Raw genomic sequence first — 24,952 nt, 5'->3', positions numbered from 1 at the left:
GTTTAACAGTTAGCATTTTCCATCTGCACAGCATAATCATTAACTTTTTTTGTTGCTTCATTGTCACTGTACAGACTGCTTTTTATGGGTGATCTCTGACCTGCCTTACTGTTAGATTTTTAGTTCTTGAGGGGAATGTGTCTTTATTGATTTTTTTCCTTTAGGATGAACTATGTATATAATTATTCATCCTACCAAATGTTCTTGCAAGGAAACCTCTGTGATTCATGGTCTTTGATCCTGCTATCACTTGTGTGGGTGTTTAACTTTACTATTCTGCATAGTCCCACTGGGGAGAATCTTGATTTTAAAAATACTATTATAAAAATAATGTGAGGTTTTTAGCACATGTTCTCACTGGATTAGGAGGAACATATCCCTATAAAATCAAGCATGTAAATTAAGTAGGCTGTAGAGAAGATGAGAAAACAGATAAATTATCCTTGCCTCAAGTTTGGAAAGGTTCATTGTTGTGTTATTGCCTCCATCCATGGTCAGTTTGCATCATACTCATTCCTCCAGTTTGAGGACATGCAAGGCTTTTGTGTCTTGAAACGTGGATTTTTAGACACATGTAGTTTTCTGGTCAGCTTTGCCAAACCAAACTGAGCCCAAATGTAATTTTTTTCAGGAAGGCATCCTTCAGGAAGGTGAGATCTGTGCATGTGGAGAGATGGCGAGCAGTGTGCTCAATGCAGGACGCTGCTATCAGGCATCTTGCCTACCCTAACACCATCAACTATGGATTCTTGTAGAGGTCTGATAGAGTAGATCAATGTTTCCCCTCCATTGTGCTCTGCAGAAGTGGCATAGATGTGGATAGGATGAGTATATGTGCTGAGCCTAGGTCAGGACCCTTTTCTGGAGCCACACGTGCCTGCAGATGTACCCTTGAATGTATCCATTGCTATCACCTGAAGTGTGGCTCCCTTATCCTCACTGTCACAGAATGGTAGGGCTTGGAAGGGACCTCTGGGAATTATCCAGTTCAGTCCCTGTGCTAAAGTGTGTCGCAATGAGCAGGTTAACCAGAGCAGGTTACCCAGGGGTCACAATGTCCAGTCAGATTTTTAAACTCCCCAAGAGCAGACTCCACAATGGGAAGATTTTTTTTTCTATATGTTCAGCTGGAACATCCTGGGTTCCTGCCCATCACAGGGCACCACTGAAAAGTCTGATCCCATCTTCTTGACCCCCACCCTTTCGCTATTGATCAGCATCGAGAAGATCTCCTCTCAGGCTGCTCTTCGTCATGCTAAACAGCCCCAGGGCTCTCAGCCTTTCCTCCTCACAGAGACGCTCCAGTCCCCTCAGCATCTTTGGATGGACAGTTGTATTCTGTCCAGTAGTTCCCTATCTCTCCTGAACTGGGGAGCCCAGAACTGGACACAGGACAACGGATGTGGGCAGAATAGAGGGGGAGGAGAACCTCCCTCGACCTGCTGGCCACACTCTGCTTAAGGCACGCCAGCAATGCGGCTCCCCTATGCCAAAGGCCCCTCGTCCCTCTGTCCCTCCTCCCCTTGCCCTCGTCCCGCTCCATTCCCTCTCCACCGTCCCTCCCCTTATCCGGCTCCCCGCTACGAGCGTCCCTTGTCCCCTCCCCGCGTCCCGTCCCGCCCCCCGCCACAGCCGGGCCGATGGCGCTCAGCCCCCGCGGGCGGGAGGCGGCGGGTGGCGGGGAGCGGGCCCGGCGGCGGGGCGGGCGGGAGGACGAGCTGGCGGAGCTGCCGCTGCACTCGCCTTGGACCTTCTGGCTGGACAAGTGAGTGGGGCCGGCGGTGGCGGGGGACAGCAGCCTTGTAGGAGCCAGCGGGGCGGGGAGGGGGTAAAACCCGGCTGTGGAAAGCATCGCTGCTCGTTACCGGGTTCGCTCGGCCAACAGACTGGGCACGGGGAGACTAATCTCAGGCTCCGATTGGGAAAAGTTAGTGGTCCTGCCGCTTTGTAACCAGCCAGAGCACTGCTGGTGGCCCTCCATCAAGGGACCGGTCACCATCTTTCCACTCCTCTTTTTGCCACATCTCTCCCTCCTCCGTAGTGGAAACGCAGGCAGTGACAGCTCTCATCGCGGGGGAGCGTCAGCGTCTTCTGGGAGTTAGTTAATGAAACCGGTTTGGGAAACGCTTTTAGTTCAGTAGCTGAGCGGTCATGCATCGATTCAGACAACAGTGGTGATGTTTTAACGTCTAAATTTAGACGTGACGCTGGCAGGCCTCAGAAATAGAAGGGTAAAAGGTTGTTATCCTTCGCTGCTGCAGTGTTTGTACCGCCCTGTCCCTGATGTCCCAGCCCCAAACGGACCAAGTCCCACCAACCTGACCGTGACACATCACAATGTATAACTCTAAAAATTGGGTTTTACTCCTGTAGATGATTACTCCTGAAAATCCGAAGCAATCAGTTTGAAGGATTAGCTAAAATTCAGTTGAACACAGTGTTCACATTGCATTTCGGGGGCTTGAAGTTTTGATGTCTGATGGTTATGGAAAGCTGCTGCTGAGGGTGCTCACTCCCATGGTGCATGCAGTCATGCGCAGGGCTAAAGTGCTGGAGTGAAAAACTGAAATAGAAAGTTTAAAAGCAGAATCTGATACTGTTTTGCTAGTGTGAATTCTTCTATACATCTCTCTTTTCTCAATTTTCTCTGATGTTTCTCCTCACCCCCAACTCCAGAAGGAAGCCTTTCTGCTTTGTAGTATTGGTAACATTCTCTCTCTCTGTTTTTGGGGGGTTGGTGGGTTTGGTTTATGGTGTGTTTTTGGTTTGGTTTTTGGTTAGTTGTTTTTTTCCCCAGTGGTAACTTCATGACAGGGAGACAGCAAGAAACTCTTGAAAGCACACAAGTATTCTCAGGTCCTGCAAATTCAACCTTACTAATAAACCCACAGATGATTTCTGGTTAATCCTTCTCAACTCGTGATGTGGCCAGGTTCAGGATCTGAGTTGTGTTTGCAGTTCATTTTAAACAGCACCATTTGGATTGCTGTTTGAGCAAGCCACCATCCAGATCTGTTTGTTTACACAAGCCATATGGACATGAGCATGTCTATCTTCTCTGATCCATGTCAGGTATTTAAATCCATTTCAAGTTCAGATGCATTGTGATTTTTTTTTTACTCTAAGTCTTAGTTGCACTGCAATTTAGACACTTAAAGTTTCAGGTATTGTATGACTTTTTTTCCTTCTTTCTGATCACATCTAAGTGCATTTCATTGGTAGTATTGTTATTGCTGAACTTATAAAAACAAGTGTATGTGTAAGAAGGGAAAAAAACCTGAAGGTAGGACCATGTATGCACAAAACTGTTTTGTTTGCCAGCAGCAGTGATGGAATAATGTCAGGGAACAAGAGTGACAGCAAACGAGGCATGCCTCATGCTTTAAAAAAAACACATTTAAAGCAGTAGAAAGCACACAAGAGATGCTGCCATGAATTTAATTTACCATAGTGTGAGGAGGTTCATGTCTCTCTACAGCCTTGCAGAAGTCACTGTGACATTTATTGGTACACCCATGCAGGTGGGTTGGAGGGACCATTGCTTTAGGCTTCCCTGGGGTGGGCTTCCCATGGAATATAACTGCAGGCACTTCTTTAACTTACTTTAGTAACATGGTGTGAAACAGTGATGTTTTCTCATACAGTGGTATTGATTTTCGACTGCTACTGCATTTTACCCTATACTTGGACTGAGAAGCAGGAAGAAGTGATGCTTAAGGATAAATAGATGCTGAGATGGATACTTAGTTATCGTTTTCTATTAAGTTACTGTGAGAGAGATCCATGGCATACATTTTAATATCTCCACAGTGCATTTTTTTCATAGATCACACTGTTAAAATAAATACTCATCAGCTATCCAGCACTTCCTATAGCAACTAGCAATAGACTTACCAGTAATTCTCTTGGGGTTCATGACCTTGCTTTTATCACTGTATCACTTGATACATCTCCTGCTTCAGAAGTAAATGTCTTTGTTTTATCTACATCAGCACTTGTTTCTGTGAGTGCTTTGGCACAGGCTTAACATCCAGAGGCTGGCATCCTCTGACCAGGGTCTGGTTCAGTGCCATTATCTCTCACGTGTCACAGGGCATCTGCATTTCCTGTAAGAGCTAAGCCTTTCTTGGTATGTGTGTCTGAAATAGTAACCATCTGATATCACTCCCTCGTATCTATCTTACCCTGTTTAGTGAGCATGATGAAGGCATTTGGGAGAATATTATCCACCAGCTTGACTAGTAAGATCCCATCTATGGTCTTTAAATGCTCACAGGTCAGCAGTGCCAGAGAAGGTGTCAGGTGTTTCTCTCTTAAGAAAAACAAGATTTCCTTTTTAACTGCTAAAATGTTATAAGGTCATGTGCTAAAAGTTTTGAAACCAGGAATTTAGATCTGCCATTTTGTTTGTCCATTCTTCAAGGCTTCAAGTTCACACCTAGGTGTCTCATTCACAGAATTACAGAATGCTAGGAGTTGGAAAGGACCTCCAGAGATCATCAAGGTCCACTTAGGGCAGGTGTGTCAGGTTAAACCCATCCCTGGAGAGGGTGGGCTGAAAAGAACCTAGACCCCAGGTGGACAAAGAAACCTGACCAAGGTGGGCAGAGAGACTTGGTTCCCCATCCCAGGGGGAGGGGTCCCCGGGTCAAGGTCTGTTCTACTCCCCCTTCCTGTGCAGCAAGCCTATTTAAGGAGAGCCATCTGCCTGTCCTTTCCTTTTGCTCCTGTGGCTTTTGCTGTTACCATGTGGTGAGTCCTGCTTTGTGCTGCATCCAAACTCCTAACGACTGCATCTAAAGAGAATCCCATGCCAGCTGGGCCTGGGTTTGTATATTTTTTTTTTCATTTACTCTTTTTCCTTATATCTTTGTAACTTCCTTTTTACTCAAATGCCATATATATTTTGTTAAACTTACCCTTATACATCCAAATCTAGTCAGTACTTGTTTCTTTCATGATTTTACCTCTCTTCTGCCTAATTTGCTTTTCCCTAGTGGGAAAAAATGGAAGGGAGAGAGAATCTAAATCTGTTCTATTTGCGCTTTTGGACTCTGGGAAAGCTTCAACTAGAACAGTCAAGTCGCACAGGAAGGCATCCAGGCATGTTTTGAAGATCTCTGGAGAAGGAGACTCCACAACCTCTCTGGCCAGCCTGCTCCAGGGCTCCATCACCCTCACAATAAAAAAGTTTTTTCTTACATTGAGATAGAGCTACAGGCTGGGGTCAGAGTGGCTGGAGAGCAGCCAGGTAGAGAGGGACCTGGGGATACTGGTTGATGGTAGGCTGAACATGAGCCTGCAGTGTGCCCAGGCAGCCAAGAGGGCCAATGGCATCCTGGCCTGCATCAAGAACAGTGTGGCCAGCAGGAGCAGGGAGGTCATTCTGCCCCTGTACACTGCACTGGTTAGGCCACACCTCAGTCTGGGCTCCTCAGTTTAGGAAGGAGGTTGACTTGCTGGAACGAGTCCAGAGAAGGGCAACGAAGTTGGTGAGGGGTTTGGAACACAAGCCCTATGAGGAGAGACTGAGGGAGCTGGGATTGCTTAGCCTGGAGAAGAGGAGACTCAGGGGTGACCTTATCACTCTCTACAACTACCTGAAGGGAGGTTGTAGACAGGTGGATGTTGGTCTCTTCTCCCAGGCAGCCAGCACCAGAACAAGAGGACACAGTCTCAGGCTGCACCAGGGGAGGTTTAGGTTGGATGTCAGGAAGAAGCTCTATACAGAGAGTGATTGCCCATTGGAATGTGCTGCCCAAGGAGGTGGTGGAGTCACCATCATTGGAGGTGTTCGGTAGGAGACTTGATGGGGTGCTTGGTGCCATGGGTTAGCTGTTTGGGTGGGTTGGATTGGTTGATGGGTTGGACGCAATGATCTTGAAGGTCTCTTCCAACCTGGCTTGGTTTATTCTAAATAAAGGATTTCCTGTGATTGAGTTTACATTCACTGCCCTTTGTCCTATCACTGGGTATCACTGAAAGGAGATTGGCTCCTTCCCCCTGACAGCCACCCTTCAGATATTTGTAGACATTGATAAGGTCCCTTCTCAGCCTTCTGTTCTCCAGACAAAAACAGCTCCAGGTCTCTCAGCCTTTCCTCATTAAAGAGATGCTCCAGTCCCTTAACCATCCTTGTAACTCTTTGTTATACTCTCCCAAGCAGTTCCCTGTCACTCTTGAACTGGGGAGCCCAGAACTGTACACAGTATTCCGGATGTGGTTTAACTAGGACTGAGTAGAAGGGGAGGAGAACCTCTCTCGACCTGCTAGACACACTCTTCTTAATGCACTTAATTCATAGTACTTTTGCTTGGAGTGATGTTTGGGGGCACAGGGAATTTCAGTAAGTCTTTGGTGCCACCTTGAGAAGCTGATACATGCTGGTGGATCTTCACACTCATCTTTATCTCTGTGAAGCTCTGGAACGGTGCAAGGTCTTGCTTATAGTGTCCTCAGAGTGTGAAATGAAAGATTGCCATTCTAGGTTCCGCTGCACTACGCATTCAACTTTTTACACCAAAGTGTCAATACCCAGCCCTGAGTATAACAAATTAAAGCCAAGGATTAAAAGTCTGGGCACTATATCCACTCATGCAGCACATTCAACTTGAGGATTGCACAAAAGGAAAAATGACCATCAAAGACCGAGGTGTCCTGGGTAACAAAAGCCACATTAGACACTAGAAGCCATCCCTTAGTGGGATTTGGGGCTGTGGGTCTGGGTGTGATCTGTGTGTAGACACAAAGTTGCGAAGCTGATTGTGCTCTTTGGTCTACATGTGGACGTGGTGTAAATATTCTGCTTTGTAAACCTTGCAATGCATGACTCATTCAGGCTGAGTGTTTTATGCTACCTTATGTTTGATGCTACTCCAAGTAAGCATTTCCCTAATGACATAATAGAGGAAATGTACTAGCACTAGGAGCTGTCTGGGTTTTTTTTCAGCCTCACAACAAGAAGCCAGAGGTTTTGTCAGTGGTAACAGTTTTTGGCCCAGTATGTGTGCGTGCACATGCAATGAAGATGTTGCACATCCTTGGAACAAAAAGCCCTCTTTTGAAGATCTAACTGCATCTGTTCTGGCAGCATTGCTGACAGAACATTTTCATTCAACAGCAAGGAAAATACTTTTGCCCTTCTGTACAAATCAGTGCTATCAGAAATCAAGCAGAGGTCCCACAGAAACCTAGTGCAGAAGCCTAACTTCTAGATAAATCTCATCAAAGGTCTGCTTGCTTCCATGGAAATCTACATGTGAAGCAGGGCAGATCACATTGCAGGGTCATGACCTGCCTGCTTTGCCATCGTGCCTGATTTCTGTTATGGTTTTTAGGTAATTTTGTTTTTCTATTGCAGGAATATTTAACTCTTCAGGATCTTTATGAGGGGAAGAACATACATATAAACATTGTAAAATGTAGTGCACTGTTATTAATCCACTCCAGGAAAGTGAAAATATTCTTGCATAAACATATTATCCTTGTATGCTGATTTTTCTCTCTCCAAGTCATCCTGATGAGCTCTATGTAAGTGTAGTGGATGAATTCTGATAACAGAGCCCTTTTGGTAATAATTGTGAATCTTCATAACTGAACTCATCAGATATTTGAAACTAAACTTCATCATTTCCCTTCTTCCCTATAGCAAAACCTTATTTGTCTAGGATCCCCTGTTTCATCTATCAAAGCCTATGAGTAGGTGGTTTACAATGAAAAATGATAGTTAATATGATAAGAACATTCAACCTGGTAAATGCATTTTGACAGGCTTTGATGGCTCGAAATCAGTCTTTGTATTCCGAATGGATTACCAGATTTATTGAGGTGCACCATGGAGTTTGTGCTTTGTAAGTCAATGTTTTGCTTATTTAGACCAAAAGCAGTTGCAGCTAAGTGCTTACAGGGGTATTTTCCAAAGTGCTTGGCAGCTTTGAAAGCTCCTGCTAAAGCCCTGATGAGATTCCCACTGGGAAACAAAGGCCAGTGTGAGCACATATGAAAAAACTTCTGTCCTTAATTCTTTGCAGGGAAACAGAAGAGCTACAGTTCAGCAGCAGACATTAACATAAGCACAACCACCTGGAGGTTTATTCATGGGTAAAACAATGGAATTTATCTTTGTAGCCTTTGTTCTTTATTCATGTTGGAATAATGGAGTAGTAGTGAAGCAAGCTGCAGTTGGGATTCGGGTCACGTAGGTTATTCCTGTTTCTACACTTGACTTTGAACTGATGCTCATGGAGTTAACTGGGAGATACTTTGCAGTGAGGCTGGATCATTCCTGCCATAAAGTTCCAGAAGATGCAGAAAAGTGGCATGAAAGGGCACAGAATAGACAGACCAGGAGAACTGCTGAATATTTTATGTGCAGCCTCTCCATGGGGGACCCAGATGGGCATTTGTAGGTGGTGTGGTGACAGACCAGCCATAGAATCATAAAACAAGTTGCCCTGGGAGGTTGTTGATGCCCTCTCCCTCTCTGGAGATGTTCAAGGCCAGTTTGGATGAGGCCTTAAGGAACTTGGTCGAAGCAGGAGGTATCCCTGCCCATGATGGGTGGGGTTGGAACTAGATGATCTTTAAGGTCCCTTCCAACCCAAACTGTTCTATGAATCTATGAAACAAAGGTTAGCACAGAGGTGCTGCTTCTGTCAGCAACAAGGGGAAAACAATGGGTACTTTGTTGCCAATCCTCTACTCCATGCTGACAAACACAGTTGTATCACCTGGAAGTTTTAAAGCCTGTTTTAACTTAACTAGCTGGCTCAGTTTCTGTGAAGTACTGAGAGGAATAAAAATATTTCACTTTTTGTTCTTTTATACTGGGTGTAGACTAAAAGAAAAAGAAAACCAAACTCCCCCAAACTAAAACAAAAATAAACCCAACCAAACAAGAACCACCCCCAACAAAACAGACCAAAACAACCAAGCCCTACAAAACCCTGCAAAAATAACCCCAAACCTTACTATGATAATTCCTTTAGAGCACACTGATGAAAGTTTGTTGTTGCTTTCAACTTACCATTTTTTTCCTTGGGAGTTTTCATAGTTCTTGAGCCACAGGACTAGAACCTGCCCCATAGTGATTTCTTGGGCTAGAGGTTGGATTTTTTTATAACCTCTAGATAAAGTGATCTTAGAGATTTAAAGGTACCCACGCTTTCCCCCATCAGTTCCATGATTCTCTGGGTTAGCAGGCCAATAGTCAAGTAGATGCTTGTTTGGCTGTTCTGTGCTGAGAAAGTTGGGAGAGAATTCTCTGCTAGGTTTGTCTGTATTTTAAAGCTAACTCATTTTGATAGGAGCCTTCAAAAGACCTTGGAGCTACTACTAAAGTTTTGAAGATGTGATGCTGTTTCAGTAGTTTTGCATATTAATTCTTTTCCCTCTTCATGAATATCTAGTTTTTGCCCCAGAGCCTACATTGTATCTGTAACAACTGAGAGTAACTTGAGTGTTTTTCTTCTTGTGTTTCCTGCTGATCAGATGTAGCAGTGCAGAGAGCCACGTTGACGGGAGGGTTACTGAGATCTGATTTGCTTTTATCCTTTCTTCAGCAGGTACTTGAGCAACAACTGCGCTTTCTGTTTCCTTAAATCTGCTCTGTTGCTTCTGTGCCAGATTTAGTCATTTTACACATTTTTGTTTCCCCTTCTGAGATGCAATGGGAGGTTGCTTTGCCTTTGATCTTCGTTTTTCTTTAGAAATCCTACTTCATCTGCTGAGGGAGAAAAAAAAAAGAGATGTTTCCAATTCTAATAAATGGAATGTGTCTTGGCAATTTTGACCTCATTCTCTGCAAGCAGCGCCTGTGGGGGCATGTGCTGGGGATTGTAAGATGAGTGTTACAGTGACTATGGGCAGGAACATCTTCAACTCGACCAGATTGCTCAAAGCCATGTCCAACCTGGCCTTGAACACTTTTGGGGATGGGGCATCCACAGCTTCTCTGGGCAACCAGTGCCTCACCATATTCACAGTGAAGAGTTTCATCCTAGTATCTAATCTAAATCTACCCTCTTTCAGTTTGAAGCCATTACCCTTTAACCTGTCACTACACTCCTTGGTCAAGAGTCTCTCCTCATCTTTCCTGCAGGCCACAATAAGGTCTCCCCAGAGCCTTCTCTTCACATAGGCTGAACAACTCCAACTGTCTCAAGCTGTCCTTGTTCCAGCCCTTTGATCATCTTGACACTCCTCTGGGTGTGCTCTAACAGATCCATGGCTGTCTTGTGCAGGGGACCCTGGAGCTGGACACAGTGCTCCTAGCAGGGAGCTGGGGTGGTCTCACAAGAGCAGAGTAGGGCAGAATCACCTCCCTCAACCTGTTGGTCACACTGCTTTTGATGCAGCTCAGGATGCATCCTCAGGTTTTCACCCATCAAGTCCCTCTCTGCAGGACTACTCTTAATCCACTCATCTCCTAGTTTGTACTTGTGCAGGACTTTGCACTTGACCTTACTGACCTTTATGATGTCCATGTCCCAAGCCTGTCCAGGTCCCTCTGGATGACATCCCTTCTCTCCAGCACGTCAGGCAGACCGCACAGCTTGGCGTTGTCAGCAAACTTGCTGAGGGCACACTAACCGCTGCCCATGTCACTGACAAAGATGTTAAACGGTGCCAGCCCCCAGTACTGACCCCTGATGAGGACTGCTGGTCATGCGTTGAGTTACTTGGCTTACCGTAAGAGAACGGAGAGCTGTCCTCTGGGACATGCTCCTCTCATCAGCCCGTGTGCACGTCCCCATCGTGTCCCCAGCCCGCAGCCAGCTGGTCGCCTCTGCCACCTAGTGGCCTCTGCTCCTGCTAATTACACTTCATTATGTAGACTGTGTGGATGAGCCTTTCTTTTTCAAGTATGGAACACTGAGAGTGCCTTAAAACTCTGCAGGAGCTTCTGGTTTATATTAAACTGCATTAAAAAGAAGCCTGGAGTAGGAGCTTGGAGTGCCTCCTGTATAGCCCTTCTCACTGGCACTGCAGAGGGTTTTGATGCCTAACAACCGTGGGGTGGGGGTGGACCATTAGAAGGAGCACTGTTATTCTTAGCTTAAAACTTCTAATTCACCTGTTTAATCAAAATACTTTACAAAATACCGGGGGAATCTTAATTTATTCCAAAGTATAAGAACACTGAAGTTCATCTTTAAATGATTCATCTGGAGTACTGTGTCCAGTTCTGAGCTCCCTGGTTCAAAAAGGACAGGGAACTGCTTGAGAGGGTATAGCAAAGGGCTACAAAGATGCTGAGGGTACTAGAACATCTCTCATATGAAAAAAGAAAAAAAAGCTGAAGGACTTGGGGCTTTTTAGCCTAGAGAAAAGTGAGGTGGGGATCTTATCAATCCTTATCAATACTTAAAGAGTGGCTGTCATGAGGATGGGGCCAGTCTTTTTTTCAGTGATGCCCAGTGACAGGACAAGAGGTGACAGGCACAAAGCCAAACACAGGAAGTTCCATCTAAACATGAGGAGGAACTGTTTTCCTGTGAGGGTGGTAGAACACTGGAACAGCCTGCCCAGTGCAGCGGTGGAGTCTTCACCTCTGGAGTCATTCCAAACCTGCCTGGACACTGTCCTGTGCAATATGCCCTAGGTGAGCCTGCTCTGGCAGTGGGGTTGGACTAGATGATCTCCAGAGGTCCCTCCCAACCTTTGTCATTGTGGTATTCTATGATAATTAGAATTGGAGTTCATTAGGCAACTCTGGCATGTAAATATGTCAGCTTCACACTCATGAGGCGCTTTCCCCATCCATCTCCCTTCTTCCCACTTGTTAAAATTTGTTTTAATTAATCTCTGCTTGTTTCCAAGGTCCCTTCCTGGTACAACAGCTGCTGAATGTGCCTCAAATCTGAAGAAAATTTATACAGTCCAAACAGTGCAGGTGAGGTGTCTGGCATTGCCATAGGAGCTGTCACATGTTAGTCATGTCTATTCACTTCTTAAGTTTCACTTTTCCTCATAGGGGTGAGTCAGGCTTGCAGCTTTGCTTACCTGTGGTATGAAACATGAGTGTTATCTGCTGTGTGTGGTATTGCTTGGTCATGGGTTGGATTTCACTTCGCTTTCCATGCCAGGAAAGCAGGAGGCACATTGGCTTGATGAGGCAAGCCCCCTCTTTTTGAACTGTGCTGAGTTTCCACTTGTGCTTCCAGTGAACTGTAACATTTTAATTTTGAACACTTTTCCTGCTTTTTTTTCCCCCTAGTGTTATCTGCTTCACTCTGAATCTAGCCATTACTTAAATGATTTGATTTTATTGGCTGAAAAACTCAAGGTTTTCTTCTCATCAGGTTGAGGATTAAAACATAAAACCACCTTCAGGTTCCCTGGGAAGGCTGATGATCTGGGTGAGGTTATCAGAAGCTAGCAGTGTGGCCCAGAGGGGGAGCAAACACAAAATCTTCGTTGACTTCATCACTGTCCATCATGGGCCATAGCTACTCAATGAGCAATGCCAGCCTGCACTGCCTGAAGGATGTCCGAAAAAGGAAAGTTTTCAAACTGAATCCCTTGTTCCGGACATAAGAGTTCCCAGCTGCAGAGCTGGTGCATCTCTGCTCCCTTCACTTCTGTTAGTAACCTTAGGGTTTGGGCACACAGCCAGGTAAGAGTAAGATGAAAGTTGAAATGGAGGTTTTGTACCAATTTGTTCTATTTTTAATAGTCTTCCATCTCTTCTTGTGACTGGGTAATGGTAATGGCTGGTAAAGAGAATTGCCAAAGGCCACCAAATTGTATCATACAGTGTTGCAATCTTTGTTTCTGAAGTTGTGCTAATGATTCAATATTAAACAATAATTAATGAGCTATACTAATGCTTAATATTGCCTCGTTGCATGTTGGTGCAATGCAAGTCTTTAACAATCCATTCTTATTCCCAGCTGTTGAACGAAGAAGAAAGGGGACTGGGATCTTTTCAGTCATCCCTCCCTGTTGCTCACCACTGCTGTTAGGTGCCTTTCATCCACCCCAAACCTGCATGACAGCTTTTGCTTTTACTAGCAGAAACTCTGGGAAGAAACACTGGGAAGTAATCCAGTGGTTCCTGCTGACTTGGATCTTGTAATTTCTCCCCCATTCTTGTTAATATCTGCAGCTTGAGCTCTTTGTATCTGCTTGGAACTTTTCACTGTCATCTAGACAAAGTAGTTGAATTTCTAGTTAGGCATTTAGTTCAACAAGTTATTGTTTGTGAAGGCTTTGAAACTCAGTCATAACAAATACCTGCAGAAGTTGGGGCTGTTCATCATGGAGAAGAGAAGGCTCCGGGGAGACCTTATAGTGGCTTTCCAGTGCCTAAAGGGGGCCTACAAGAAATCTTACAAGGGCTTGAAGCTTGAGGAGGGCAGATTTAGACTGGATATTAGGAAAGAATTCTTTGCAGGGAGGGTGGTGAGACGCTGTTGCCCACAAAGGTTGTGGATGGTCCCTCCCTGGAAGTGTTCAAGGCCAGGTTGGATGAGGTCTTGAGCAACCTGGTCCAGTGGAAGGTGTCCTTGCCCATGGTGGAGGAGATTGGGACTAGATGATCTTCCAACCCAAACCATTCTATGATTCTATAATGAAGTTTTAGACTGGCCATAAGTGAAGCAAAGTGGATAATTGAGATTAGTGTTTCTAATATGCTAGTAAAGTTCTATATCCCAGTTTGTTGTGATATGTTCTGTGCAACTCTGATTTTGATGATTTTTTTTCCTCTTTATTCCTAAGGGCTTTGACTCTAAAGTAATCCCCAGTTCAAGTCCTTTCCTTCTTTCTGCCTCCTTGCATCTAGAAAACAAAAAAAACTAGAAGTGAAATTGCAACAAATATTTTTTTTCATCACGTAGAAGGTGCCAGTTCTCCAGGAGCAGGAGGTGTAATTGTTTTAGGGAAAATGAACAAGGAGGTGAATCTACATTCATCTTACTCTCTGGTGTTAATGCAACTGGTGTTTTTCTTTTGAAGGATTTCTGGAGTGTCTACAACAACATTCCTCTGGTGACAAACTTGCCCTTGAGATGCAGCTACCATTTGATGCGGGGAGAAAGACGGCCACTTTGGTAGGTGTGTTATCATGAGGCATTCCTGGGCATGGGCAGGGAAGGCACCTCAAGTGATGGAAGGAGGGAGAAGTGGGAGAGGAGGATCTGTTTTCTGTTGCCTGCAAGTGCCTTAATTCGAGAGACCTACAAAAGAAATATCTTGTTAGGCTTAAAAGTGCCTTGTACTCAAGAATCTGTATTGACAATTTGTCTGCCTCTGAACGTGGATGTAAGAAAGAAATTGAATTATGAAAGAGAAGTTAAGAAATCAAAATGTGACTCTGAATTTCAGTTCAAGAGTTCCCAGGATGTTACTTCTATTTGAGTTATTGTTAGCTTGCAGATTTTTTTCTTTCCATTGGAGCTAGTGTAATAATGATGCAAACAGCTGATGGTGCTTCACCGTTCTTTACCTGTACAAAAGGGTGCTTCATATGCAGCGAAATGCACTGACACCTTGGATTAAAACTAACTTAGGGCATTATGAAGTGATGCATTGCAACAAATTCATACTTGATTGCAGGACAGTAATGGAATAAAGCATACATCACTGAGTTTTTGCTTTCAGAAATGGAGTTTTTCATGAACTTTCTTCCTGCTGCAGTTCTGTCACATCTCAGTTGGGAAGTCTAGACACTTTCTGAAGAGCTTGATCCTTTTGGCATCCTTTGCATAGATTGTGAATGGATTGGAATTCTATAACTTGATTGTGGTATGTCTAACTGGAGGGTGACTTCCTACAGGAGGTTTCTGTCCTGATCTACCACAGAAGCACATTTTCTCAAATGAAGTACACCTGAAGATCTTCTATACCATATCTTCTAAAAATACTATGAGTGGTTAGAATTGATAAACTGGGGTTTAAAAATATTGATGGTCTGAGCTCCTCAGTTTGAGAAGGACATTGAGACACTTTAATGTGTCCAGAGCAGGGCAATGAGGCTGGGGAGAGGCCTCGAGCACAAGCCCTATGAGGAGAGGCTGAGGGAGCTGGGGTTGTTTAGCCTGGAGAAGAGGAGGCTCAGAGGAGATCTTATTGCTGCCTACAACTACCTGAAGGGTGGTTGTAGCCAGGAGGGGGTTGGTCTCTTCTCCCAGGCAACCAGCACCAGAACTAGAAGGCACAGTCTCAAGCTGCACCAGGGGAAGTTTAGGCTTGAGGTGAGGAGACAGTTCTTCACAGAGAGACTTGTTAGCCACTGGAATGTGCTGCTCAGGGAGGTGGTGGAGTCACCATCCCTCGAGGGGATTGGACGTGGCACTTGGTGCCATGGTCTAGTCATGAGGTCTGTGGTGACAGGTTGGACTTGATGATCTTTGAGGTCTCTTCCAGCCTTGGTGATACTGTGATTTCTGTGATACAGATCACCTGGGCCATTGTGTGCAGATCTTGATATCTTTGTAAGGATGAGCATTTTGCTTTTTTTTAAGATATATTTATATTTGGTTGGAAGTTTTTTTCAATATATGGATTTAGTTTTTTATTTCATCTGTGACTGTTAGAGGTGTGAAATGCAAAGCTCTCTTCTGAGAAGGAAACATCTGCTTTAAGGCTGTGAAAGTAATTTTGTATTTTAGGACTGGGATTGCACAAATTTGATCTCATTGGTAACCTGCTAACTTTTGAGTAATTAATGCCAAGAAGCTCCTCTCAGTTTACAGTTGCAATAAACTGGCTAATTGAAGCACTGGTTTTTAAGAATAAAATAAATTCTAAAGTAAGAATTCAGGACTGCAGGTTTGTGAGGATGTTCTTCCAAAGTTTTTTCCCCTCCTTTCCCTAGTGTTTGTGTGGACTGGGGGGAGACCATTGACTCTGGGGAATCTCTGTAGGCCTCATACTGATCTTAGCCCAATATGATATTATTCCAAATATATGCCAGATATTCCAAAGATGAATTTGAGGTTATTCCTTCATCTTTCTTATGAAAGAGGTTTAATGGGAAGCTTGTCTTATAATTGAAAACCTTATAAAAAGAACTTTTTAGGGTGTCAGGTAGTGATAGGACTAGGGGGAATGGAACAAAACTAGAAATGGGTAGATTCAGATTGGATGTTAGGAAGAAGTTCTTCTCCATGAGGGTGGTGAGACACTGGAACAGGTTACCCAGGGAGGTAGTGGAAGCCTCATCCTTGGAGGTTTTTAAGGCCAGGCTGGATGTGGCTGTGAGCAACCTGATCTAGTGTGAGGTGTCCCTGCCCATGGCAGGGGGGTTGGAACTGGATAATCCTTGAGGTCCCTTCCAACCCTAACAATTCTGTGATTCTCATTGTGACAAATTAAACTTGAAGCTGACACATTTGTAATATTGTGCTTTTGTCATTATGAAGCAGCTTAAATGGCTACATCTGCCCCAACTCTGGGCAGCTTCAGCCTTTCTTTTAACAAAGGCAATTAATTTCTTGCTGTCACAAAACTGCAATAAAGCGCTCTCATGTTATTTTCTTCAACTGGATAGACCTAAGAGAAGTAAACTGCTTCTGTGACAACATGCCAGAGTTTTTCCAAAATAAAAGGTTACCATAGTAAAACATACAACTGCTTCGTGGCTTGTTCCCATGCAGTGTGCAGCCACTTCAAAGATGTTCTGCAGGCTGGGAAAATATAAATCTTTTCCAACACACAAAACTTAGGAAAGGGATTAGGTGTTGAGAATGAGCAATGGAAGAATTCTCTCTGATGCAGAAGTCCTAGCTTGAGTCATGCTACCTGCATTTCCAGTGGGAGATTTTCCTGGGGAAATTGAACCCCAAACATAGGTTTATCTCGATGTGAATATGAATGTTTATGTTGCTGATCTCTTTTCCATAACCAGGGAAGAGGAAAGCAATGCCAAAGGAGGTATATGGAAAATGAAGGTCCTTAAAGAAAGTACGGTATGTGACACTGATTTATTTGTTTTACTTCAACATGGTTTAGTGAGGGAGTTTCATTAAACACCATCTGACAAAGCTTTTTAGTTCTTACATCACCTAACACAACAACCAAACACTCTTTTATTGCCTACAACCTTTTGTTTCAAGACAATGGACAACTGTTTCTTTTCAGATAATTCCACATCCCTTGCTTTTGGTAACTTTTTTGGGGGTTATATTATCAAGCAAATGAAAGCTGGAGTCATTTCCATTTGGAAATGCAGTGCTTTATATAATCACCTTTGTTCTAAAGACTTTTTGCATACAGGCATGCAAAGAAAAATGTAAGAATCTTTTCCTGGTAATATTATATGCTAAATTATAGCCACAACTCCGGCAATGCTCTTCAAATGTCCACAGAAAGAATCCAGCACAGCTTTCAGAGTTTCACTGAAGTGCTCCTAAGCTCTGTGTTAGACTCAGTAGGACTATTTCTGCCTGGCATTCCTTGTTTGCACCTGTGTGGGACTTTCTGTAGCCAAACATGGACCAAGGCATTGTTTCTACCTATAGCTCATCCCATCTCATGGCTTGCTCCCACTGGAAGGAGGAAGATCTTGATCATTCTCTCCTGATCACTCTTACACTGGCTGTGATGCTTATTGGACTGTTTAGTGAGGCAGCTTAATGCACTCTGATCTCAGAAGTCTCCTATTTAGTTTATTTTTAATCAGAATGCATGGGCAGGAGAGGGGTTTTGGGATGGATATAGGGGGTAGAGGAGAAGAGAAGAGTGGGATCATCCTCTTTGGCAACAACAAGGTGTCAGACCACTTTGTGTGCATCTTGTGGAACTTTAGTTCTGCTCAGGTTTTTCACCTTTTATTTTATGTTGTTGTTATTATTTATTTTAAAATGTGAAAGCTAAAATCCATTCAGGCATGTCATTGTTCTAGCCCAGCTGAAAAAACTGGGTTTCTCTTTGTGCCCTTAATCAAATACATGTGGATAACTTCCCTTGTGAACTGTTGTGGTGAGGAGATCTGACCTCGTCACATGTGGTGTTTATGACCGTAAGTGTGTTCTGATTCAGGCCTCTAAACATGAAAAGTGAAGTGTCAGGAAAATGTGACAGCCTTGCAGAAGGCCTGGAATGCTGAATGGTAGTGCTTGAAGTTTTGGCCAAAAGTTAATTGATTTTTGCCTGTGGTTTTTTTCCCTGGATGTGAGTTGCAGCTTTCCTCCCCTGCAGTTCCAATGGATGTGAGTTGCAGGCTTTCCTCCCCTGCAGATCCAAGGGATGTGAGTTGCAGCTTTCCTCCCCTGCAGTTCCAATGGATGTGAGTTGCAGCTTTCCTCCCCTGCAGATCCAAGGGATGTGAGTTGCAGCTTTCCTCCCCTGCAGTTCCAATGGATGTGAGTTGCAGCTTTCCTCCCCTGCAGATCCAAGGGATGTGAGTTGCAGCTTTCCTCCCCTGCAGTTCCAATGGATGTGAGTTGCAGCTTTCCTCCCCTGCAGATCCAAGGGATGTGAGTTGCAGCTTTCCTCCCCTGCAGATCCAAGGGATCATAAAAGACTGAAATTTTGGGGTTTTTTCCCTCATAGAATCCACGGTCTGAAGATGTCAAAATTGACAACTGGTTTGGGGTGCCTGTGTTACTGGCTGCTTGTTTTTTGAGGAGGGCCATGAATATGATCAGGGGGTTGGAGCAGTTCTGCTATAAGGACAGGCTGAGGGAGCTGGGGTTGTTAAGCCTGGAGAAGAGCAGGCTCTGGGGAGACCTAATAGCAGCCTTCCAATACCTGAAGGGGGCCAAAGGCCTGTGGTGATAGGATGAGGGGCCATGGCTTCAAACTAGAGAAGAGCAGATTTAGATTAGATTTTAGGAACAAGTTCTTTACCGTGAGGGTGGTGGAGCACTGGAACAGGTTGCCCAGGGAGGTGATTGGGGCCCCTGGAGATATTCAGAGTGAGGCTTGACAGGGCTCTGGGAGACCCGATCTAGCTGAGGATGCCTCTGTGGACGGCACATGAGGTTGGACTAGATGACCTTTGGGAGCCCCTTCCAACCCACACCATTCTAAAATTCTATGAATGATAGCCCCCTTTTAAAAATGAAGATACTTTTTGGTCTCTCAAACTTTGTCCCAGGTTTAACTGAAGGTGAAATTTGGTGAGCTTTCAGTGCCTCTGTAAATAGCATAAAAATACTTTTGTGCCTGTTTCTCATGGGGTTTTTGGCTTTGTTCTTCATCACATGTGCACACAGCATCTCCTTGGCTAAGATGAGCCAAACTGCTATCTCAAAAAGAGGAGCAGCTCTCGGTGGGGGTGTGGAGGGGGGAAAATGATTTTTTTTTCTCAAGATAGTGTTATGAAAAACTGACAAAATGCTGACACTTCCATGGGCCAATTTTTAATACGAAACCTGATACTATTTAGATCCTCATAAACCTGATCCAGCAACTGCTTACTGCTGGATGAAATGCTTCCTACCCTTGAGACCATTAGGACAACTCCCAGTAGTGAGCACTGCCCCTGGTAATGAGAGAGTTCATGGTCACTCCCATCATCAATACATGAGCTGTTCCACTGGCAGGTGAAGGGCATCATGTGAAAGGCTGTGTCATGCTGGCATCTTCAGCCTGCCTCAGGAGCGTCAGACAGTCTTTCCCATAGCACAGCTTTGGATTTGCATTGAATTAGATGACTGTGAGTCACAGAAATCCTTTGTATTCTAAAAGTTGCCTTAGGAGTACTCAAAAACCACCATTAAAGAAGTTTATTAGTTTGACATTCTTGGGGCTGCTTGCTTTTTCTTTTTCATTTGTTTGAACTTGGTGCATTTGATATGTTGGGGTTTTTATGGTTCCAAAACTCAAGCTGACTTCATATAGCAGAAAAGAAATGTCTTAAAACTGTGATAGAATGGCTTGGGTGAGACCTTTAAAGGTCATCTGGTGCAACCCTGCTGACTGCAGGGTCTTCAGTTAGATCAGGTCACTCAGATCAGCAAACAACCTGATCTGGAATGGTTCCAGAGATGGGGCAGGACAACTTGTGCTGCTGTCTCACCACCCTCAGCATAAATAAAATTCTTCTTTATGTAGTCTTAACCTTCCTTTTTTAGTTTAAAACCATCACCCCTCCTCCTACCAAGTGGTCCATGAAAAAGTCATTATGGTGGCGCAGACCAATGTTCATGTTGTGTTCTTTCAAAAAAATCAAAGTTTCTGTCCCTACAAACCCACTCCTTGCAGCATTAGGTTGGTGCAGATACAGCCAAAGTTTTGAGTGGGCTTTGGCTTAGGTGATAACAAGTCTCCAAGGGAAGTGTCAGATAAAAGTGGCAGAGAGCTTTTCCCCGTTTTAATTTGCTGGTGAGCATTTGAATCTGTTGAAAGATGGGCTTGGTTCACAGCAAGGGCAAAGCAGAGATGATGTTGAAATATAAATCAATTTAATTTACTGGTTTTCAGATACTTTTCTTGAAGTGGGTAGTAATTATTTTCCATAGAAACAAAGGCTCACAAGTGGGGCCTTGTGGTCTTTCATCATGGGAGAAATCTACTTTCAGTCTTTACACTAACTGCTGCATTCAGGATGAGTCATGGGCACAGACAGAGCAAAGATAAACTTATTGTTAAATATTTCAAGTATTTATTGGTACGGTTCTGTGTAACAGCATGCATTTGCAGGGTCTAAATTCTTGTTTCAACTGGATGGAAGGGTTAATTCTCTGTTAATTCTGTAACACAGTGTACCTGGAATAAATTCTCTTTTTGTCTAGACAACTTCAGGAAGAGAATGTACTCAAAGCTGAGCTAGCAAGCCTAACTTTTTCATTAAAACCAAATATAGTAATGCAAATGTAACTCTTTTTTTTTTGTGTTGTTGTTTTTTCCCCTTCCCCAGGCTGCAGTTTGGAAAGAGCTTCTGTTAGCAACGATTGGAGAGCAGTTTGCAGACTGTTGCGCAGCAGGTGACTTAAAAATAATCGAGGCTGGCATGCCATATCGAATTTGAATGCAGAACATGGAAACACTGCTCAAAACGGGGTACAGGGCTGGAAATCACATTCATACCTCTTGTCATGAAAAGGACAAGGTATTCTGGCTGACTTAGCACAGGGCTCCAACTTGACAGGTTGCATTCATGGGAAGCCAGCAAGTAGTTTTCTAGTAATATAAAATTAGCCAGCATTTAAATGATTAATAAATTCTACAGTGCCAGGACTCTGCACCCCAAAAATGACACTTTCATACTGGATTGCTTGCACCGTCATGGTTGGAAGTAACTAAATTAGTCTTGTTTCTGGGCTTTGGGTTGTTGGGTTTTTGGGTGGTGGAGGGTTGGGTTTTTTAATCTTTTTTTCCCCCTCTGGCTTTTCTTTCCCCCTCTTGCTTTTCTTTCCCTTGTGTTTGTGTTTCTGTCTTTTTTGTTCATGTTTTTGTCCTCTTGTTTCTATTTTGTCCCTTTCCTTGTTTGTGTTTTTGTCCCTTTCCTTGTTTGTGTTTTTGTCCCTTTCCTTGTTTGTGTTTTTGTATCCTTTCCTTGTTTGTGTCCTTTTCTTTCATTTGTACTTTTGTCCATTTTTTCTTTGTGTTTTTGTTCCTTTTATATGTTTGGGTGTGTTTTGCTGGTGTTTTTTTTTTGGTCTTTTTTCTTGGAGTTATTGCATTGACTAAAACAAAAAGAAAGCATAGTGTGGAAAAGCTGATGCCTGGTCTTCTTCAGGTACTGTTCTTGGGGTTTTGGTTGTTTCACCTTCACCCTCCCATTTTTACTTCTAGACATAACTGCAGGTAAATTATTTAGTAGTTTGTATTGCTAACCTTACTGAAGGGCATCTTGTGATTCCCTTTTAATCAAGGGTAAGACTGCTAATAGCAGAGATGAATAATTTTCTGGCGCTTTATTAAAGCCACCATGAGGTAATATTTCCAATAGTTTCTATAAATACAGTTTGTTTCTTTTTGGTAACTATTTTGTCTGCTTTGAATGCTGGTCTCCTCACTGGAGACTGCTGCTTTTCATTTCTTTTTGCTTTTGGGCACTGTTTTCACAATATATGAGTATCAAATTAGACATGTTTCACTTTTAAAGTATTCCTTAATGATGCTTCCTCTTCTGTGCAGATGATGAGATAATAGGGGTGAGTGTCAGTGTCCGTGACCGTGAGGATGTTGTGCAAGTCTGGAACGTGAATGCCTCTTCAGCAAGTGAAGCAAAAGTGGTGGAAAAGATAAACAAACTTCTGCCACAGACATCTTTTAAAGTGGTGTTCTATAAACGTAAGTGTTTTCTGCTCTTCTCTAGAGAAACAAAGTGCTGGTAGGGTATTTCCTTGGCAATATCTTGCATGATTCCTCATTAATCTTTTGGAAACATAGCACCTCACATTGCATTAAAAGTATGGCCCATCAATGTGAAAGTCAGCTACCATTCCAAATACATCTTCTAGTTTAATTGTAGAATGTATTTGGGTGCATGTTTCATGTGCCTGATTTGTAAAATGAGTGAGACAGATCTCTTGATAACTCTAAAGACTACGTGCTGTTCAATTTAAGTATTCATTTAGAGGAATCGTTTACAATCAGGATTTTCAGGGATTGCTTATTTTGGGCTCTGTATAAATGTATTATCAGAGTAGTATATTTCCAAGATCACTTGTACATTGCTTATACTTTATAGCATAGCATAGAATAAAATTAACCAGGTTGGAAAATACCTTCAAAATCAAGTCCAACCTATCACCCAACACCATCTTATCATCTAAACCATGGCACCAAGGGACTCGTCCAGTCCCTTCTTAAAGACCTCCAGTAATGGTGACTCCACCACCTCCCTGGGCAGCACATTCCAATGGCCAATCTCTCTTTCTATGAAGAACTTCTTCCTAACATCCAGCCTAAACCTCCCTTGGTGCAGCTTGAGACTGTGTCCTCTTGTTCTGTCACAGGTTGCCTGGGAGAAGAGACCAACCTGGCTACAACCTCCCTTCAGGTAGTTGTAGACAGCAATAAGGTCTCCCCTGAGCCTCCTCTTCTCCAGGCTAAACAACCCCAGCTCCCTCAGCCTCTTCTCATAGGGCTTGTCCTCCAAACCGCTCACCATCTTTGTTGCCCTTCTCTGCACATGTTCCAGCAACTCAACATCTTATACACTGTTGTCTTCTCCTTTTTTAATCTTTTCAACTCCTTGTCAGAGTTTACATGCTCTTTTGGGGTTTTTTCCTCTTCTCTTTTCCCTAGCACACAGAGAGCATCATGCTTTTGAAGGCCAACGGGGAAAACATTGAGAGCAGCCTGCGCCAAGCTCATTGATTGTTGTTTGGTGTTTTGAGGTGGTCTGGACAAGGAGAAGCCCTGCAGAACCATAATGTGCATTGGGCCTTTTGAGTTCCTAACATTTCAAACTAGGAAAATGAGGAAAACCAGTTGCCTTGACCACTAACTGTGCAATTCATTTACCTTTGGTTTGGTTCTTTACATATTCCATTGTTTCTGTAAAAAGATATTTCTGCCACTTGGTTTTGTTTTCTTTTGTTTCCCAGTCAGATCACATTTGTTCCTATTTCATGAAGGTAGCAGACTTTCATTTCTTCTGTACTGTGCTGAGTGAAATGCAAACATGCAGAGTTGGTATGCTCTTTTCTGAGGTGTGCTCTACGGAGAGGAATAATGACTCAGTGAAATGTGGTTTGAATTTTCATCCTAAAACATTCCTATCGTGTTAAGATTTACTCACTGGTTGTGTCCCAAGAGGGCACATGAATTGTAAAAGTAAATAGTGAAGTGTTCACTAAGCAAGAGACCGAAGAGACCACATTTATGTTGAGACTACCTGTGGGACGATGCTAATGAGTGTTTTAATTGTAGTGATTTCTGAAGAACCCTTGTTCAGACTAGACTGAGGCATCTCCTAGGAGTAAACCTTGCCAGTTCCACACCTCTCTTATTTAAGAGGGGATGGGGATATACATGTTCCTATATTGCATGCTTGCTTATGATGTTTCTCCATGGAAAAGTGTCATGAATCATTTTGAAAGCATTAAACTAACTGGATCCAGCGCTCACACTTCTGTGGGTATTTCAGGCCCAGAGCTGCACCCACAAAGGTCAGTGTCAGAATTTCTGTTGACTTCAGTGCAGAGGAAGAGATCCCATCATATAACTCAAGCCATCATGACCTCCCAAGTGCCTTTTAACAAAAAAATAAACACAGAAATACAGAAAAGAAAGGGATTTTGTATTGTAGCCTGGATATGGATATAAACAGTAAAGAATATAAACAGTGTTAATCTTCACGTATTTGTCTATACTAATTCTTTGAGGTGTTGAGTTGTTTTAATAACACTACCAAAGATTAATGTAGTTTCTTTTATGAGGAGAAGCTGCAAGGTAGAGCTGAATGTGCACGCCACTGAGCATTACTTCATTGGCAAGAGGTTTCTGTTTGGCAGCTCTTCAAGTGGCACTGATTTCCACGTCTTTGGTATACTAAGAGGCAGGCATTAAAACCAAATACATTTAAAAATAAGAATCAACCATTGGAGTTGTTTATATATATATATATATATATATATAGCTTTACCTGTATTTATGAATCAAAACTGTGTAGTTAATGAGCATTACTAATTAAACAAATTTTCTAAAATCAAAATGTCTTCCTTCTGTAATTGCTTTCTGAGAGTGAATGGTACAGATCCTGGGGTTTTGTTAAACCTGTGTGGTTTTCATTTCAAACTGACTCTCTTAGAAGCTGTTTTGTTCCTAATTAAAAACACTTTTAAATTGCTTTGTTGCTTTTTTTTCTTTCTTTTCTTCTTTAATTAAATCAGAAAGAAGACCTGAAGTTTATTAGAAGTATCTCTTGTGTTAATTCAGTTAATACTTAAGGTATTTTCAAGTTGCAATTAGGCTGAGGTTTCAAATAGTCTGTTACCAGTTTAATTCTATGATGTTTATATATATATATTTATAATTATAGATATATATTTATAATTATGTGTGAGAGTGTGTGTGTATATATATATGTATATCCACACTATAATGA

General features: G+C 43.1%; 1 protein-coding gene across 3 annotated transcripts in view; it reads left to right on the top strand.

Moving 5' to 3' along the window:
• The window catches only part of EIF4E3 (eukaryotic translation initiation factor 4E family member 3), a 38,953-nt gene extending 14,261 nt beyond the window's left edge, over positions 1 to 24,692 (top strand). The window contains exons 1-8 of one of the 3 annotated variants that reach the window (XM_068154365.1): positions 1,563 to 1,765; positions 11,821 to 11,893; positions 13,960 to 14,054; positions 16,853 to 16,913; positions 20,810 to 20,876; positions 22,033 to 22,188; positions 22,857 to 22,900; positions 23,149 to 24,692. In XM_068154365.1, coding sequence (XP_068010466.1) covers positions 1,641 to 1,765; positions 11,821 to 11,893; positions 13,960 to 14,054; positions 16,853 to 16,913; positions 20,810 to 20,876; positions 22,033 to 22,188; positions 22,857 to 22,900; positions 23,149 to 23,220 — 693 coding nt within the window. In that variant the 5' untranslated portion in view covers positions 1,563 to 1,640 and the 3' untranslated portion in view covers positions 23,221 to 24,692. Of the gene's footprint in view, positions 1 to 1,562; positions 1,766 to 11,820; positions 11,894 to 13,959; positions 14,055 to 16,852; positions 16,914 to 20,809; positions 20,877 to 22,032; positions 22,189 to 22,856; positions 22,901 to 23,148 lie in introns of those variants that run through there. The other 2 variants (XM_068154368.1, XM_068154367.1) reach the window with 2 other exon arrangements.
• Positions 24,693 to 24,952: the final 260 nt, after the last annotated feature.

Source organism: Melanerpes formicivorus, unplaced genomic scaffold, assembly GCF_026170545.1.
Source record: "Melanerpes formicivorus ecotype bairdi unplaced genomic scaffold, bMelFor1.0.p_v2 SCAF_28, whole genome shotgun sequence".
Taxonomy (NCBI): Eukaryota; Metazoa; Chordata; class Aves; order Piciformes; family Picidae; genus Melanerpes; species Melanerpes formicivorus.
This window is presented reverse-complemented; position numbering and strand designations above follow the sequence as displayed.